Raw genomic sequence first — 18,064 nt, 5'->3', positions numbered from 1 at the left:
CAACAAAAGCATAAACAGACAAGTAGAACTACATCAAACTAAAAAGCTTCTGCACAGCAAAGGAAACAATTAACAAGAGTGAAAGGCAGCCTATGAAATGGAATATCTACAAGTCATATATCTGAAAGGGGTTAATATTAAAAAATATAAGGAATTCCAACTCTAGAGCAAAAAACACCCCAAACAACCCAATGGGCAAAAGATCCGAATAGATGTCTCACCAAAGATACACAAATGACTAGGTTAGGAGAGCTTCTAGGTTGAACAAGAAGGCATCCATGTGCCCAAGAGGTGGCATACTCTGAGCCCTACGGTATCAGAAGCACCTGTACTCGGGACCCCTCCCTCAGGATATCTCATCTGGCCATTCCTTTGTAGTCTTCAAAATCCTTTATGATAAACCAGTAATTTAGCAAGTAAATTATTTTCCTGAGTTCTGTGAGCCATTCCAGCAAATGTGGTTTTGAACCTAAGGAGAAGGTTGTGGGAAACTCCAATGTATAGTTGGCCAGAAGCACAGGTGACAACTCGGACTTGAGATTAGCATGTGAGGTGAGGGCAGTCTTGAGAAACTGACCCCTTAATTTGTGGAATCTGATGCTATCTTCAGGTAGATAGTGTCAGAATTGAGTTAAACTGTAGGACACCTACCTGGTCTCAGAGAATTGCTTGGTGTGGGGAAACCTCCACACATTTGAAGTATAGAGTATTTTGTAAATAGCCAGTAAAGGAAAATAAGTTTTTCTCTTCAGGTATCTAATAAAGTCGAACACAAAGAAGCAGAGAGTAGAATGGTGATATTGGGTTGGGAGCAAGAGTAAATGGGAATTGCTATTCTACAGGTATAAGGTTTCAGTTATGCAAGATGATTAAGTTCTAGAGCTCTGCTGTACAAACAATATTGTGTGTAGTTAACAATACTGAATGTACACTAAAACTTTTGTGAATGACAGCACACTATCAATAAAATATACAGACAACTTACAAAATGGAAGAAAATATTTGCAAATCATATATCTAATTGATCTCATATCCAAAATAAAAAACTTCTAACTCAAAAAGGCAAACAACCTAATTCAAAAATGGGCAAAAATCTCAAATAGACATTCCTCCAAAGAAGATATATAGACAACAAGCACATGCAAAGATGATAAACATTATTAGTTAATAGGGAAATGCAAATGAAAATCACAAGATAACATTTTACTTCCACTAGACTAACTATAATCAAAACAGAAAATAAGTATTGGTGAGGATGTGGAAAAATTAGAAACCTAGTGTGTTGTTGGTGGGAATATAAAATAGCTCAGCCACTGTGGAAAAGTTTCATGATTCCTCAAAAAGTTAAACATAGAATTACCATATGACTCAGCAATTTCACTCCTTGGTGCATACTCTAAAGAACTGAAAAAAATATTCAAACAAAAATTTGTATACAAATGTAAACAGCAGGTGGAAACAACCCAAATGTTCATTAACTGACAAATAGATACACAAATGTACAATACCCATAAAATGGAATATTATTCAGCTATAAAAAAGAAATGAGGACTGATGCATGATGTAAATTGGACGAACCTTGAAAACATTATGCTAAACAAAAGAAGACAGTGGCAAAATGTCACTTATATGAAAAGTCCAGAATAGGCAAATCCATTGAGACAGAAAATAGATTAATGGTGACATGAGCTAGGAGGAAGGGGAAATGGAGAGTGACTGTTTAATGGATATGGGTTTCCTTTTAAGTGATGAAGATATTTTGAAATTAGAAAAGAGATAATGGTTGCCCAATACTGTGAATGTGCTAAATGTCACTAAATTGTATACATTAATTTGGTTAATTAATTATCATATTATGTGAATTTATCTCAATAATAAAAAGCAGCAGCAGTAGGAAAACCAGACATTCCAGGGATAACAAAAAGGAATATATTTATGAACCAAAAAGTCCTCAACTCTAGGTTGAAGGAGAAGAAGGAAAGAGGTAGAAAGTATAAGCAGGTCCTTTAAGAGCCCAACCTCACTCCTATAGAAACCCTAAGAACCAGACCATGAGGTCAGTTCCTTCCCCATGGCCTCTTCCAACCAAAGAAGCAATCTTTCCATTGGCCACAGCTTTCAGTCCTCTTGCCAGTCATCCTGTGCCCAGGTAGGCATGGGTGAAAAGTACTCAAAGCCTGGCCCTTTATAGCGCAGGGCATGCAGAAACATCACAAGGTCCTGGGGCAAGGGGTCCTGTCGCACCAGCCGGCATTCTGCACAGAGGGGGTCTATCTCTTGATTGATAACATCTGTTTCAGCTGCATTTCCTGGTGCCAAGGCCATTGTGTTCAGATCCTGAGATGCTGTCTCAACTACTCCATCCATCTTTTGGGTGGATGCAGCCAAGTCTTCTAGGCAGTCCTTGCCCAGCTCTGAAGAGGAAACTGTAGAGTTTTTGAGTCCTGGAGATAGGTCACTTTCACAGAGATCTAGCACATCCAGGCTCTGTTTGGCTTGATGCTCTGCCACAAGGTCCCGAAGCAGTTCCTCATCTGTCTTGGGAATGTGGCCTCCCCGGCCCCGTGAGGGGCCCCAGGCCACTGAGTTATAGATGGGGTCATTGAGGATGGGGTGGCCCAGGAACTGGAGGTGGACTCGGATCTGGTGGGTGCGGCCTGTGAGTGGCCGGCACCTCACAACACTGGAGTGGCCGTTGTAACTCAGTCTTTGAAACACTGTCTCACAGGGCTTGCCCCGAGTGTCTACACGGCACACCCCGACCTTGTAAGATACTACCAAGATGGGTTCCTTGCAGGTCACTTCCTCAGCGGGGAACTCCCCTTCCACCCGGCATACGTACTCCTTCTCTAGCTACAAAGGAGGGAAGAGGGAGAAATTCAGCACAAACTCATGAAGCCCAGGCCCTCTGCAAGTGATGAGAATGCATCAGTGCCAGACAGAAGAGGATTCAAATCCCAGCTCCACCATTTGCCAGTTTCATGATTCTGGGTACATTACTTAGCCTCTTTAAATCCTATTAACTTGTCTAGAAAATGTGAGATTAGGAAAGCATTTATCTCACAGGGCTGTTGAATTGCATTAGGCTTTAATGTACTTGGTATTTAGCCTGGTATACAGTAAGAACTCAGTAAATGTATCACAATGAAATTGAGAATTACAAGTCTCAAGACCACAGTCACTACCATTTAACTCTTCTACCCAAGACTCTTCGGATTTCATCCATAATCTTTCTACCAATATGCTCTCCCTACAACCTTAAAAACCTCGCTCAGCCTGTCAGTAGTTAAAAACTTTAAGAGAGCAAATTATAAAGAGAGGCAGAGTATGCCATCTCTAAAAATCTCTCAAAACGTTAAGAGATAATAACCTGTCTTCGGCACATTAGGTGTTGACCTCTCTGAAGGTAGGAAGCTTGGCCAGATAAACATGAAGGCCCACTTCAGATATAACTTGGTGATGTCCTTTTGACACATAGCATTTGTGAGCCCAGGAAGTCACCTGCATGAGACATAAATGAGACCCACCTGCCGGTCTCGAACCTGTTCATGAATTCTCTCTGAGACGGATGCTGTCTTGGCAAACATGAGGACCCCCGAGGTAAGGCGGTCAAGCCGATGCAATGGGTGTAGCTCCTTGAGTTGGTGCTCCTTGCCCAGGATGAAGATGACCGTGTTGTGTCGGAAGCGGCCACACGGGTGGACAGGAATGGAAGAAGGCTTGTCTACAACCACTACATCTTCATTCTCAGCCAGCAGACGGATAGGCTCTGCTGTAACTGGTGGCTCATGCCTGTGTACTGTGTTCCGCAAGAAGTCATTGTCCTGCCAATGATACAGGCAATCAATCGGTCATCCCAAGGGCCAACAACCTGTAATCAGTCAACTACACACACAGATTCCCCTGTTATTTGACATGGGAAGAATGGTTACAGTATTTCCTTACACAGAAAAAGCGGTATGCATAGTGTATTCTCATTCTGTAAATATACAGACACCGAGGCAGTAGCAGGCATTGAAAAAGAACTAGGATATATACAAAATGTTAATGGTGATATTTCTGGGTGATGAGATTATAAATGCTTTTTGATTTTGCTTATTTGTATTTTCTCTACAATGTTATATTTAAAAAGTATATTTTTCTAAAATGGTGGGAGAAAACTTTCTTAAATCATCACTTTTCATGACTTCAAACAAACAACATCACGTTAAGTCCAGAAATCCGAGTTCTAGAACTGGATTGTCCACAGGCTCACTGCAAGCCACTTGACGTCTCAGGGCCTCAGTTTCCTCATCTGTAAAGTGTGAGGATTAGACCAGACCTGTGTTTTTCAAAATTGAGATGAGAGAGGGGATTCAAACCATCTATTCCCCAAATGCTGAAATCACTTTGTCTTCCCTCACGACCTAGTGAGCCAGTATTACTCACAGGAGTGTCTGGTACCTCTTAGTTGTGAAGAAATTTTATAGAAAGATCAAAGCACTGAGCTAGACAACTCTGGTCTTCATCCCTGACAGTTCACAATTCTATCATATCAGAGTCTAAGATTAATAATTTAAGTAGTAGTCATAAGAACACAGGCTTTGGAGGTGATGCTGTTGCCTTATTTCTGTGACGTTTATCTTAGTTTCCTCACAGGCAAAATGAGAGGTGGCAATAACTATCCCATAAGGCTGTCGTTAAATGTTAAAGTACTTAAAATGCTTAACTCTGTGCCCAGCACAAACTAAGGAGACATAAATGATAGCCTCTATTATACTGTTTGTACACGATGTGAGGTAAAAAGTGATCAATGATCAATTTTTATGGCTTATTTTATACACTGTCACACTGGCATGTGCCACAAGACACTGTATAAAATAAGCCATAAGAATTCCAATTTCTGTCCCTTGGAAACAAGGAAGCCGCTTAGATGGAGGGGTGAGTTTTGAAGCACTGAAGCTACTTGCAGAAACCGGGTGGGAGAAGAAAGCTAAAAGATTGTACCAAGAGAAAGCGAGAAAGCTCCTGAATTACCCCGATTTTACTCCAGTATCTATGCCCTACCAGCTCTGAAAAAAAAACCGTGCCCCCTTTCCTCGACCCTTTCGGCCAGTCCCATCAGGAGTCCACCTTGAGCACAATGCTGAGGTCCTGTACGGGCTCCTCGTTGAGGTGGAGGCGCCCCGCGCGGACCGCGGCCTCGTAGTAGGCCAGGGGCTGGGCTCGGAACTCGGTGCTGAAGACGTGCAGCAAGCTGTGGCCCACCCAGCGGCCTTTGCAGTAGGTCCGAAAGTCAAAGTAATAGGGCTGCACTTTGCGCAGGCCTCCCTCGAAGTAGTAGCTGGTCTCTGCAAAGTGCTCATCGCCGAAGCTCACCCCTGCCCGCCGCTTCTTCGGCGGTGGCACCACGCGCTCCCTGGTTGTGCCCCGCAGCTTCTTCCGCTTGCCTGGGCTCGGCGCTGCAGCCGTGGCCAGCTCCTCGTTCCCTGTGGCCTGCTCTCTGTCCCTAGGGGCCAGCTCCACTTCCTGGCCCGCCGGCTTGGGGCACACTGGCGGCCGCTCACCCTTCGCATCGCCACCCGCGTCTCCGTTTTGCTGAGCCGGAGCCCTCACCTCGCTTGCTGCCTCAGCCCCAGTCGAGAGCGTTTCCTCCATTGGGCCCCTACGGCCACCCCAAACCCTGGCAAAACTAAGGGACCGGAGATTGAAGCACCTCTGCACAAGAAACGGGAGCCACCAGCGGCCACCTAGCCACATAATCGGGCGGCCATCGCTCCTGGGTCGCGATCTGAGGACGTCACTGGCACCAGCCAATCAGTGAGGCCCAGTGCTGAGGCGGGGACTGTGAAGAGAGTGGGAGTGAGGCAATGAGGAAGTGAGTTGAATGGCTTGTTGAGAGGCTGTGAAGAAGACTCACCAAGAGCGTTGATTTCTTATAGGTATGCTGAAACTTCCTTGTTCTGGAAAAACTCTTGCAAGGAACTTTATTTGAAAGAAAACACTCTAAATTTAAAATAAACATTTAAAACAGAACAAAACAGACTGCTAAACTCTGAATATGCTAAGAATATTTAAGCAGTGTTTTATACTTTAAAAGAATGAATATTACATTATGTGACTAATATCTCAATAAAGCTGTTAGATGAGTATTTTAAAATACACACACCCCAGAAGCAATGTTTTCCCCCTAACAGCATAAGAAAGATTATAGAGACCTCCCATTGCTTCCCATATGCCTCTGGCCTAAGATTAAAATTGCAAGTGGATCAGAAGATATACTTATCAGAGCTCTTAAATGCAAAATACTGAAACCAACTCTGGTTAACTTCATCACAGAGGGAATTAAGAAAAGAATATTAGTACCTCATAGAGTTCACAAGAGATTTGGAGAACAGGCTCGGAAAAAGATGGAAATCAGAAGAAGCCAAAGCCTCTGAGAACCAGCACATGACAAAAAGGTGAATTGTATGGTATGGGAAGTATATTTTAATAAAGTTGTTATTTAAAAAAAAAAAATGGTGTTCAGAATGTGTCTGAAGCACAGAGAAGGAGAGAGATACCAAAGAGATCTAGAGAGGGAGTCCTTGTGGGATTGTATGAAGCCTTGCTACTCAAAATGTAGTCTGAATTAGCAACATGCGCAACACCTGGCAACTTGTTGGAACTGCGGAATCTTGTTTCTCCTTCCTTCTCAACCTCCTCCATGAGAATTTGCATTTTAATAAGATCTTCAGATGATTTGTCTGCATATTAGTTTGAGAAGTATTGGTATAGACCACAGAGAGCAGACATTTGGACATTCAGCATCTTTCCAACACTCTTCTTTTGTGTGAGGAATTTCTCATATAATAAGTACTTCCTTCAAGAGGTGGAAGCCAGGAACTGGCCTTCGCAGCCTCCCTTGCAGCTTGGACATTGGTGTTTCACCTGAGCTCTTCTGATTGGGCAGAGCCTTTGGTACAGAGGTACGCAGCAGAGGAAGTAGGCATCCGTGCCTGACAAGATAGCATTGGAGGCATCGATTTGGGAGGCTAACAGTGGAGGAGGTTCTTGTATCCAGTGCCCAGTCAGCAATGCCAGCTACAGTGTCTATGTTCAGTGGCAGTGGGGTGTTCCCTGAGCAGTTTCTCAGCACGGTTTAGACACTGTTCCTGACTCTATAGATTCCCCAGCCTGACTCTCTGGCCCATCTTGAGACTCTCTGTACTACTAAATATTCTTTAATCCTGAGCTGTACAATAGGGTAGCCACGTGTGGCTATTTAAATTTAAATTAATTAAAATGACATAAAATTTAAATTTTAGTTCTTCAGTTGCACAAGTTGCATTTCAAGTGCTCAATAGCCACATTAAGCTAGTCGCTACCTTATTGGACGACTCAGATACAGAACATTTCTATCATTACAGAAAGTTCTATTGGACAGGGCAGCTTTAATCAATTCCTCATACTGCTTAAACTGGCTAGAATGAGTTATATTATTTGAACTAAGAACTCCAACTAACTTACTATGATAGGAATTTAAGCATTTTAAGAGTAATGGGTGAGAAGGGACAGCAAAAAAGGGCAAGTACCAATGGATAGTTGTAGAATAGACATGGAGATGTAGAGTGCAGCATGGGGAAGATGGTTACTAATGTAATAAATACGTAAGAAGGAAGATGGGTAATAGACTTAGTGGGGTGATTGCTTTGTGAGTTATGTAGATCTCTGATTGCTATGCTGTATAACTGAAATATATGCCAATTGAAAAAAACTCTTTGAATTGTACAATGTAAATATGAGCAACTGTCAATTATATTTCAATAAAGCTGGGGGAAAAAAGAGTAATGGGAAATCATCAGAGTTCTTAGGGTATATGTGTGTGTGATATGATTTGATCTTCATTCCAAAAGAATTACCCTGGTTGCAACACAGAGGGAGTGTGGAGGCAATTACAAGGGCTAGCTCCAGTTCAGTGTCATTCTTGACCATGAGGACTCCACTTCAAACATTCACACACTAAGTAAATTTTGAACATTTGCCAGGCATTGCTTGACTCTGGAGATACAAAGGTAAGATATATTTATCAGGAAAGACATGGTTCCTGATCTCAGTGAAGGAGAGGCTGGTCTAGGATACAAATAAAAAACATATTTGTGCTAATCACACTGCTGTTAAGGCAGAGTCCAAAATAGAGGGATGCTGACTGCCTTCATGTGGATTCCTACTCTGAGCAGTCATTAGAGAAGAGGACATCATCATGGCTTATGGTTTCAGCTGTAAAAGTCCAGGATCTGGTTTGGATTTTTCAGCAAACACTAATTAAATTCAGAGGGCATGGGTGAATCACTAGGATGCCAATTTGTTACTTTACAACTGTAACTTTAAGTTATAAAATGTATTCCATTTCATACTAGCAATTATTTGTGCCCAATGTGGAAGGTACCCTCATCCCGGTATCAAGATATTTAACAGATATTTTAAAAGTACCCTCATTCTGTTAACAAGATATTTGAAATAAATAGTTTGTTTGGTGAGCAAGAGAAAAGGGTATTAAGTGAGTCAAGAAGCCTTGGAGTAGCTTGATGAAGCACCTATAAACCTATGACAGTGCCTTTTTCTATGAATCAGATGCTGCCAGATTCATGTTGTTAGTCAGGTGGTAGCTGGAGGTCTCTGAGGATCCCTCATGGTGAGACTCCCCATTTATTCCCTGTGAATAAGCACTGTCAAAATCTTGCTTATTATTTGCTCCTTTGTTTTCTAACCTCCTTGCTTTTCACTTCCTTCTGCTTGCATATTCTAAGAATGGTTAGCAATGTGAGCAACAGAGTACCTTGTAGCTCCCTTTCACATGGTGGTAGTTATTGCTTCCAAAGCCACATTGATTGGCTTTGGACACATCTTTATAATTAGCTAAGTTACTTCTACAGATGGTTGGCTGATGTCTTTTGGCACCTGTTTTTTAGGAGAGAGTACTCTGCCCTGCAAATTGGAGCTGTAGGGGTGAGGAGGGGATGCATCTCAGTGAACTGATAGCTCCTAAAGGATATCAAAGTTGTCTCCTTGAAAAAAGGTGTTTCTGACACACACTTTCCATGACCACCCTCTCCTTTATGTACTCCGGCCACACTTCGTCATCTCCTTTATAACTATTTTCTGTTATTTGTAAACTTGTCTGCCCCATGGTGCACCCTCCTACACTGAGCTGTAAAGACCTCTGGGACCCATACCAAGTCTGTCTGTCCTGAATTCCCACTTAATACAATGACTAGAACACAGCAGGAACTTGGCCTTTATTGTTGAATGGGACATTGGTCTCCAGTGACAGTAAGAAGTCGCCTCCTTCTCCATCAGCAGAAGTGCTCCAAGAGCTGAAATTTTTGAAGACAAACACATGCCCAGAGAATTACTGAGAAGAACTTGCTCAGGGAACCAAGAAAAGTCAAAGGCCTTCAAAACCGGGCTTCCCAATCCGAGCAGGTAATGGGTGCAGAGTACCGTCCGCGCGGCTAGAACACACAGCAATAAGGGGAATCAACCTGGCTCCAGGGAAAAATTGGAACCAAGGGCACATGACTCCACCGTTTCTCGGCAACAACAGGCCCGCCCACCGCTTCCTTGCACTCAGCTCCGCATTTCCTCACCCAGCTGAGCTCCACTCAACCTATAGACGCACAGAACATCTCCAGATCGGGCGGTGGTTGGACAGCTTCCAGGATCAGTCACTCGGAGACTCCGCCCCCTATTTCTTCCGGGCTGCCAGAGACAGAACTGAACTGAGCGTTTGCGGGCTGCTGGGCCAGCTGTTGCGGTAGGTGAGGAGGGGAGAGGGGAGGTACCAAGCGTTTTGTGTCCCCGGCTCCGGCCCCATGTCGAGACACCACAGAGCGGCCTCGGAGCTTGACTCATCCCTCCCAGCCAGTCCTTGAAGCCAGAGTGATTGAGGCCCAGGGGTCTGGATGCCATGGTTTCCTGCGCTGTTCTGGACCTCCTAGGGAGGAAGGGGGAACCGGGGCTCCGGTATGAGCAGAGTTTTGGTTTAGGTGCGTTCAAACGATTTCTGGACGGCGGTGGGTGTTCATTGTGGTCCCTGGCATTAGTTTATCCTTGGATGCCGTGACATATCTGTCCGTTTTACTTCCGGGACCTTTCGCTAGCTGGGCTCTCCTGGAATTATTCAGACCTTTCCGCAGGCAGACTTTCTAATCTCAGAGGTCCCTCCTGAGAGACTGTGTCAACCCATGCTATAAGACTAGATAGTTATGAAAACCCTCTGGCTCTATGGGTAGCCTTTACCACCTACTTCTGCTCGGGCTACTTTCAGTATATTCCCAAACAGGCAGAGTGGATTGGATAAAAACATGGATTTTGGAGCGGCACAGGTATGGTTTCCAATCAAAGATTCACCACATATCAGTAATGTGCCATTGACAAGTTACTCTTCTGATCCTCAGATTCTTCATCTATAAAATGATGAAAATGTCTATCAATGTTTATTAAAATATGAACATGAGGTATATAGCCCAGCTTCTACTTATGATGTGCACATGGGTTTTTGTATATGACAGTACTCTCTGAGAGACAGTTTTCACCAAGTAGCACTTTTATTATCCTTGTGTGTATGGAACTGTGCAAAACCTTTAGTCTGTGCTCTATTGAAAACAATTTAATTGGCTGAGAATAGAGTAGTTGAATTTGTTAGATTTTTGCAGAGAAGTACAGGATGATTGTCTTCACTGGAAGTGTGGTAGAAATTCGTGTATGTGTCTGTGTGTGTGTGTATGAGAGAGATTTAAAACATACATATCATAAAGCTTACCATTTAAACTTTTTCGATGTATAGTTCAGTGATATTCACATTGCTGTGCAATCATCACCACCATCCATTTCTAGAACTTCTCAAACTCACTGTACCCATTAAACAATAGAACTCCTGGCAACCAAGATCCTATTTTCTCTCTCTATGAATTTGACCATACTAAATACCTCACATAAGTAGAATCATTCAATATTTGTCCTTTTGTGTCTGGCTTGTAGACATTTCATTTTTAAAGACAAATTTCATTATGAAAACAACTTGAGTGCAGAGCCAGAAGAGGAACCTAATTACCTTTTGTCATCTTTTTATCTGTAACACAGAAACCTAACAGAAGGCATTTTAAGTTTGTTAAGGGAAACTTCTTAAAAGCCTATTACCTTTCTTCATTGAGTAAACAAATATCCGAGCACTGCATCCTTATACTATATTTTTAAAGCCAGTTCTTGCTCACTTGAACTTCTCTTTTTCAGCTCAAATCCCAAATGAAAATGTTTGAGAGCATTGATTCTACAGCCACAAAATCTGGCCTGGATCTTTGGGCTGAAATCTGTTCCTGTCTGCCAAATCCTGACCAAGAGGATGGTGCCAACAATGCCTTTTCAGACTCATTTATGGATTCTTACCCTCTAGGCACAAGCCAGGGGGAGGCCCCAGACTTTGCTGCTCAGGTAGCTCTAAAGCCTTGGGCTCCCTTACAGGATTCAGAAGTGTATTTAGCATCTCTAGGTAAGTTTGGTGGCTTTTAAAAAATATTTTAAATCAGAAGCTGGTGGTTTTAAGGAAGCTTGAAGTTATTTTACACCAAACCTGGTTTTCTATTCTTAGTTTTTTCTTTTGTCCTCACAACATGTATCCGTCAGGTGTAATTTAGAGGATGTTTCAGGTTGGTTATTGGGAAGAACCCCCTTTTACTTATATACCCCTTAAAACAGTCCTTTTCACCTCCTGACTCTGTTTCATCTAAATTCCGTTTTATTTCTTGACATTCTGTAGACCCTCTTGCCTACTGTCGGTGGCTCATATATTCAAATAACTCAAAAATATCAAGCCTTATGCCATCCTGAAAGAAAAGGTCATGGCCCCAGAGCTACCCGTGGATTTCTGATGCTACAAATTGAAAACTATTATATTAGATTGTTAGAATAGGAGGATGTTGGCATAAACTTTGTTCTGTCTCGTTAGCCATTTTGTTTTTTTAAAATATTTTCTGAACATATCTTCACTGTCTTGTCCTGTGGCCTTAAGTGTAAGTATTTAGAGAGACTCCAAACACAGGATAGAGATTCAGATTGTCCCACGCTAGGGGAAAGAGAAATATCAGTGTAGGGCAGTGATTGCAGTTTTTAAAACTGTGATATCTTTTTATTATTAAACATTCATGAGATCCATCTATGTGTCATACCAAACCTGGGAATAATTATTTGAGGAAGGAAAGGCAATTCAGGAAGAAGAAGCTTTTGAGGAAGGATAGAAAAAAGAGTCAGAGTTTATATGATTGCTAAATATCTTGGAAAAACAAAAGAAATTTTGTTAATGATGTACTGGAAGAAAAATATATGAAAAAAACATAGGTGGAATGATGGATAATGAGAAAGATGAGGCTGTAATGTCAGATTTGTTGGGAAGCCACCAAAGAGAGGATAGTAATATTTGCAGTCATGGCTGAGGAGGTTGACAACTGTTTTTTGTGGTAGTCAGAACATCTGTTTAATAATGATGAGGAAAAGAAGCAACATTCTGAGAAAGCTGAAGAATTAGATCTTTTGGCTTGTTAGTGCTCTGTGCCCAGGGGTTATAAGAAGCTTTCATGGATTCAATGATGATTTTGATTGGTTCAGAAAGTTAAAATTCTCCTGATCTTTTCTAAAATCATTTAAGAAGATGATTAAAATTTCTGTCTCTGAGAAAAATTAGAGCCATTTCTGGTGCCTATGGCAGAGCCTGGGAGACAATGACAGGCAGGTGTGGAGTATGCAATAACTGTTTCTGCGTGCCCAACTTAGATCACACTTGTTCAGGGACTTAGCACACTCAGAAAAAGGAAGACTTTTAGCCCAAAAGAGTACCTTCCACCTTAACACCTACGGTCAGACAATAAAAAGATTGTTTTTATTGCCGAATAAACCTATATCAAAGAGAATTCACCAGGATCAACAATTAAAAAACGTAGCCATTTCAGCATAAGATATACATAATCCTTTCACATCCTCAAGGAGGAAAATTTCTTAAATACTTAACATTTATCAACTGCAGCTGTTTTACATGGGTGAGCTCTTGGTGGTAACCCTGCAACAAAAGGTATTTACTGTTTTAATCAGAGAATGCTAGCTTAGAAAGGAAAACAGGATTGCAAATCATAAAGTTCTAGGCTTGATGTCTACCTCTCTCTTTCAAGAAAATTGTCATTTACCCATTTATTATAGTTGAAGGCAAGACTAAATTAAGGCAGAATTAAGATACCCTTTCTTGTATTCTTCAAAAGGGGATATTTGTTCAACAGTTAAACTTAAAATGCAAATAAGAGTAATTAAACATCTATCATCAGGAAGCCATATGGACCACTCTCAAAAAGATTACAAGATGTTTGTTTTTATTAGGCTCCAACATCTAGGCCATGAGTTGAGCAACTTTAAAAAATGTTGGGAGATTCCTTCTCTTTAATCAAGAATTTAATCATAGAAATCTTAAAGGTTTCTTATTACTGAGTTCTCATCAAGTCAATTTTAGTGTCTAATGAACCATTTGATCTCTCATCATTTTCTCTAATTCTTTTTTATGAGGTTTGGAAACCACTTCGTGTCACTGTAGCAAAAAAACCGTTTTGAAGGAGTTTAAAAAAGACAAAGACAGTAGTATACACATGTCAAGCCAGGGAAAGCAAGCATTCCTTAGAGAGATACCTGCTGGGCTTCTGTGATTTCAAAGAAAACATGCCATTTATTTATTTATGAGAACGTATGGCTTTTCCCTTTTCTGGGGTTAAAGATTTATTTGATCCAATGTAAAGTGAAGAAATTGCGAAGGAAAAAGAAAAATGTACATTTCCCTTTATCTTTTTTTAAAAATGAGCTCTTTTAGAGAGTGTGGATATACTCACCAGTGAATTTTTAAGTTGGCATTTTATATTTTAGATTTAATTTCATACTTACTTTCCTTGTTAAACTCTTTAGAGAAGAAACTGAGAAGAATCAAAGGTTTAAATCAGGAATTAACCTCTAAGGACATGCTTCGAACCCTGGCCCAAGCCAAGAAGGAATGCTGGGATCGATTCCTCCAGGAGAAGCTAGCGTCAGAGTTCTTCGTGGATGGACTTGATTCTGATGAGAGGTAATTGATTCCCAGTCCAGTTCCAGGTGACAGTCTTTCACTGAGGGCATTTCTGTTTTTCTAAAGAATTCAGGGAGAGTTACATCTGAGTTGAGATATTATTTGATATCAATATCAGCTTTTCTGAGCTAAAACCATCCTTTGTAAATTTGCTCTATTTGCTCTTAGTCCAGCAGCAGATTTCTGAGAACAGGTATTTTTGCCAAAGGCAAACATACGGCTACATCTTGGACACAGTTGAGGATAAACCGATAAACCATTGTTTTCATTTTAAGTACATAATGCACTTGAGAAAGTAGTCATCAACAACTGGAGCTATGTCTTCCTGCTTCTGACTCTCCATTGCCTTATTGAGTTTCTGTCATATTGTCGCCCCTCTAATCTATGTAGACTAAATAAATGAATTTCTTAAGCATCTGCTGCATGTAGGCACTGTGCTTGGTGTCATGGGGCTATCGCTGTGAGGTGGAGGGGAGATGTAAGGAAGTTTTAGATCCTTTTCTTGGTCCCCAGATCTAGTTAGAGAGAGATGACAAATATGTATATAAAGACATACCTGGCAATACCAGACAGCATAAGAGAAGAGCCAGATGAGTGGAAGTTGACAGAAAATGCTTTGAGTGTTGAGGGGCCACTGAGCTCCCTATAGGCTCTGGTGTTGTGCCAGGGAAGGAGGCAGGACTTAAACAGAACCTGTAGGTGGGCCAGATGCAGAAAGGAGAGAGGGCATTCTGCAACAAAGAACATGATAATGCTTGACACTGGGAAAACAGCTCTGGCATTTATTAGTTGTAGGTTCTTGGGTAAGTAACCTGTGTGTGCCTCAGTCTCTTTCTCTCTAAAGTGGGAGTAGTAGCTCTTACCTCATAAGGTTGTTATGAGGGTAATGATTTACTATGTATCAAGTGCTAAGAACAGTGCCTGACACATGTTAAGTGCTATAGAAGTGGTAGCTATTATTAATATTATTCTTCCTAGCAGAATTTTAAAGTTTAGTAAGAAATTATTTATAGATCAGTGAAGGGAGTGGAAACCTGAATTTTAACAAAAGGTCTTAGGGGAATATGACTTAACCTAAGTTTGCAACATATCATTATCATTGATTTTGAGAGTCTCATGGTGTCAGATGAAGGTGCTACTGCTGAAATCATGGACAGACAGTATGATGTTTTATTTTTTAACTTGCAAAGTACTTTCACTTACAATATCTAAAATACTAAATCAGCATTTCCCAAGATCCTTCAGAAATCAGTGTGGCATCTGAGGTCAGGCCAGCTACCTTCTCAGGGCTCAGAAAATAATATAAGTTTTGCTCTTTCTGTATCTAAAGGCCCAAGCACGTTGAGCCTTAAACTGCCCCGAACACAGAAGACTTGAAGATGCACAGATTACTGACCCACCGTATTCTCTATATCATATTCTCTCTACCCTTGAATATTTCTCTCCTCTCTGAGAAGACAAAACTTTCTCCTGCCCAGGAATTCTTTTTAACTGAAATCAGATCAGCATCAAGCCTCCAGTTAACATTTCTTTATATTTATCCATACCTAAAATAATGTCGTTTTCCTTTCTCTATAGAAATAATTGAAACAATTCTATGAAAAGTGCGACAGATGAAGATTAAATGCCCCTGTAGCACCTGAGTCCCCTGAGCTGTGGATACTTGTTCCCCTAAGCCTACATCTGTGGGAATGCTTCTTTGGATCATTGATCAAAACAAGTGCCAGGAAACAGTAGATATGCATTTGTTTTCAAACTTCAAAGTTTATGTTTTAAACAGGCCATTCTGTAGTGGAATTGTGTGGTTCTTCACATATGTGAAGACCCTCCTCAGTCTGCTTTTGGCAAGGGAGTATTGAGCTGAGAAATCCAACTGAGGACACCATGATTCCCCCATACACTGACAGGTGTCAAAAATCTGCCGGTTATGGCTTTATTTCTTGGCTTAAGACTTTGTGTTACTGAAGAGCATAGAATGAAGTTTACATTATTTCCAGTCATTTATATTTTACCCTGGATGTCTAATAGCTTTAGAGCGAGGATCAGGTGTACTTAAGGAAGTGAGGAAGGGAATACTTCCCCTCCCCACAGATCCAAACAAAAAAGGGCCCTCTGGCATAGTGGCATTTCCTTTGTGGGGAATTACTAATTGCTCAGATGTTTCCATCTTGAGGGCTTGCTATGAGATGAACTAAACAAACAAAAGCCCACAAACAAACAAACAAAAAATTGCCCTCTGTGCAACTAAGCATAATTGAATCTCAGATTGCTTCAGGTATAAGATTTCAAGATGCTTAGGTTTCTGCCTTGCTCATAATTTGGTATTTATTTGAATGTTTCCTCTCCTTGACAATTTCTCTCTTCTTTAGTTTTAAGGAAAAAAAGACAGGACTGAGGAATAAGCTTTTCAGCTATTCTCATCAAGCCTTCAGAGACTCTGCATTTGAAGGGGGCCTGATACTGCTTATAGCCAAAGTGCCCACTAGGGGGTAAATTATGCCTGGGGGCTGCCAGGATGCACAGCTGTTAGAGGAGTAACACCGTTCTCCCCCTGTTAGTGAAAAACAATTGTAGGAAGAAATTGGTGGTGGGTGGGAAGGCATATTGAGTAACTGGGATAATCTTGGAAGTCTGATGCAGCCACCCTTTTCTCTTGCTCTTTCCTAGCACCTTGGAACATTTCAAGAGGTGGCTCCAGCCAGATAAAGTAGCCATCAGTACAGAGGAAGTCCAGTATCTGATTCCTCCAGAGTCACAGGTTGAGAAGTCAGTGTCTGGGGACGAGCCAGCGGTAGCGGAACAATAAATTACACACACACACACACTCTGAGCAGCTGCTTCGGGTCCAGAGGGAACGAACAGTGGAGAGCTCGGCAGCGGCAGCAAGGAGACATCTAGAGAGGGAAAAGCTCAACCTTCCGCTCCACAAAGCAAACAGCTGCAGGCCCCTGAGGACTTTTTGGGGCTGGCATGTGTGACTCTCTTGGATAAAGGGACAGACACAGTGCATGCTGGATCAAAATACTGCTTTCCTGTATGTCTCACAGTTTGCCTGAGCTCTGCTGCTGCAGGTGAGAAGCCTGCTAAGAATCTAGTGAAGGACCCAAGTGTAAATATATTTGGAGAAGCTGATGTCCTTGTGTATAATGTATAAGTTAAGTGAGCCATATTTTTTTCTTGCCTTTTCTGGATGTTCCTGCCTGTGTTCCAAGCATTCTCTTGGTAAATTGTCAGGGGTGAGTGAGACCGAGAGTGAATTCTGCCTCCTTGAATCCAAGCCCCACCTGGGGCTTTTCTAACAGTGCGTAATAAACATAGGAACTTTAAGAAAAGAGCTTGGATGTGTCTTTCCTCCGATTTGTTCCTTGTGGGGAAAACGAATAAAAGAAGTGTGAAAAGGTGGGTGTTTCCGTGTGTATATTTTTTCTTCCACGTGGTTTCTCTCCTAACTTCTTCCTGCACTTAAAAAGAGCTAAGTTCCAAATTAGACTTGCAAATATAGTGTTGGTATTTGACACCACTGCTGAATAGGTCCCTGTTTGCTCCTTGTAGCAGCTCTCCTGGCTGAGCCTGTGCTTTCCTCCTTGTTTATGGTGTTCTTCAGTTTATGTTGTCTGTATAAGATTTTTCCCATCAGAACAACTGTGTGTGGCACTATTGACCTGATTCCTCCCAGAGAGATGCTCCTAGGCAGTGGGGATGGTAAAAACAAATGCATGCCAATTCGGGGGAGCTGGTAACTTTTGCCAGCCTCCTCTTTTTTAACGTATGCTCTGAGGGTACCATTCTGAGGTTGCAGCTCCATGGATCTTCTTCCTGAGTAATAGATTCCAAGTCCCTAATGATGAGCAGGGTGGCCATAAAATATTTCAGGGAACATTTGCTCATTTTGAAATCAAGTATTTGCTTTGTATGAAAAGATGAGAACCAACTAGGTGATTCCATATCCTTGCT

The 18,064-nt window shown here is 41.6% G+C and overlaps 2 protein-coding genes across 4 annotated transcripts; one reads left to right on the top strand and one right to left on the bottom strand.

Moving 5' to 3' along the window:
• Positions 1–1,906: 1,906 nt before the first annotated feature.
• Positions 1,907–5,769, bottom strand: RPUSD2 (RNA pseudouridylate synthase domain containing 2). The gene is made up of 3 exons (XM_011354913.2): positions 5,113–5,769; positions 3,528–3,824; positions 1,907–2,853 (listed from the first exon to the last, which is right to left on the bottom strand). The coding sequence occupies exons 1-3, from the start codon at positions 5,737–5,739 to the stop codon at positions 2,119–2,121; spliced, it is 1,659 nt and encodes a 552-aa protein (XP_011353215.1). The 5' UTR covers positions 5,740–5,769; the 3' UTR covers positions 1,907–2,118.
• Positions 5,770–9,647: 3,878 nt separating this feature from the next.
• On the top strand, positions 9,648–17,444 carry CCDC32 (coiled-coil domain containing 32). 3 transcript variants are annotated; one of them, XM_023527752.1, is made up of 5 exons: positions 9,648–9,775; positions 11,254–11,509; positions 13,954–14,110; positions 16,480–16,599; positions 16,778–17,444. In XM_023527752.1, exons 2-5 carry the CDS (start codon positions 11,266–11,268, stop codon positions 16,914–16,916), a joined length of 660 nt encoding a protein of 219 aa, XP_023383520.1. In that variant the 5' UTR covers positions 9,648–9,775; positions 11,254–11,265; the 3' UTR covers positions 16,917–17,444. The 3 variants fall into 3 exon arrangements, with proteins under 3 accessions (XP_023383520.1, XP_011353213.1, XP_023383521.1); XM_023527753.1 differs by having other exon boundaries at positions 9,706–9,779; XM_011354911.2 differs by lacking the exon at positions 16,480–16,599.
• The last annotated feature ends 620 nt before the right edge of the window (positions 17,445–18,064 follow it).

This window comes from Pteropus vampyrus, unplaced genomic scaffold (assembly GCF_000151845.1).
Source record: "Pteropus vampyrus isolate Shadow unplaced genomic scaffold, Pvam_2.0 Scaffold19, whole genome shotgun sequence".
Taxonomy (NCBI): Eukaryota; Metazoa; Chordata; class Mammalia; order Chiroptera; family Pteropodidae; genus Pteropus; species Pteropus vampyrus.
Note: the sequence above shows the minus strand (reverse complement) of the source record. Positions and strands in the feature narration are given on the sequence as shown.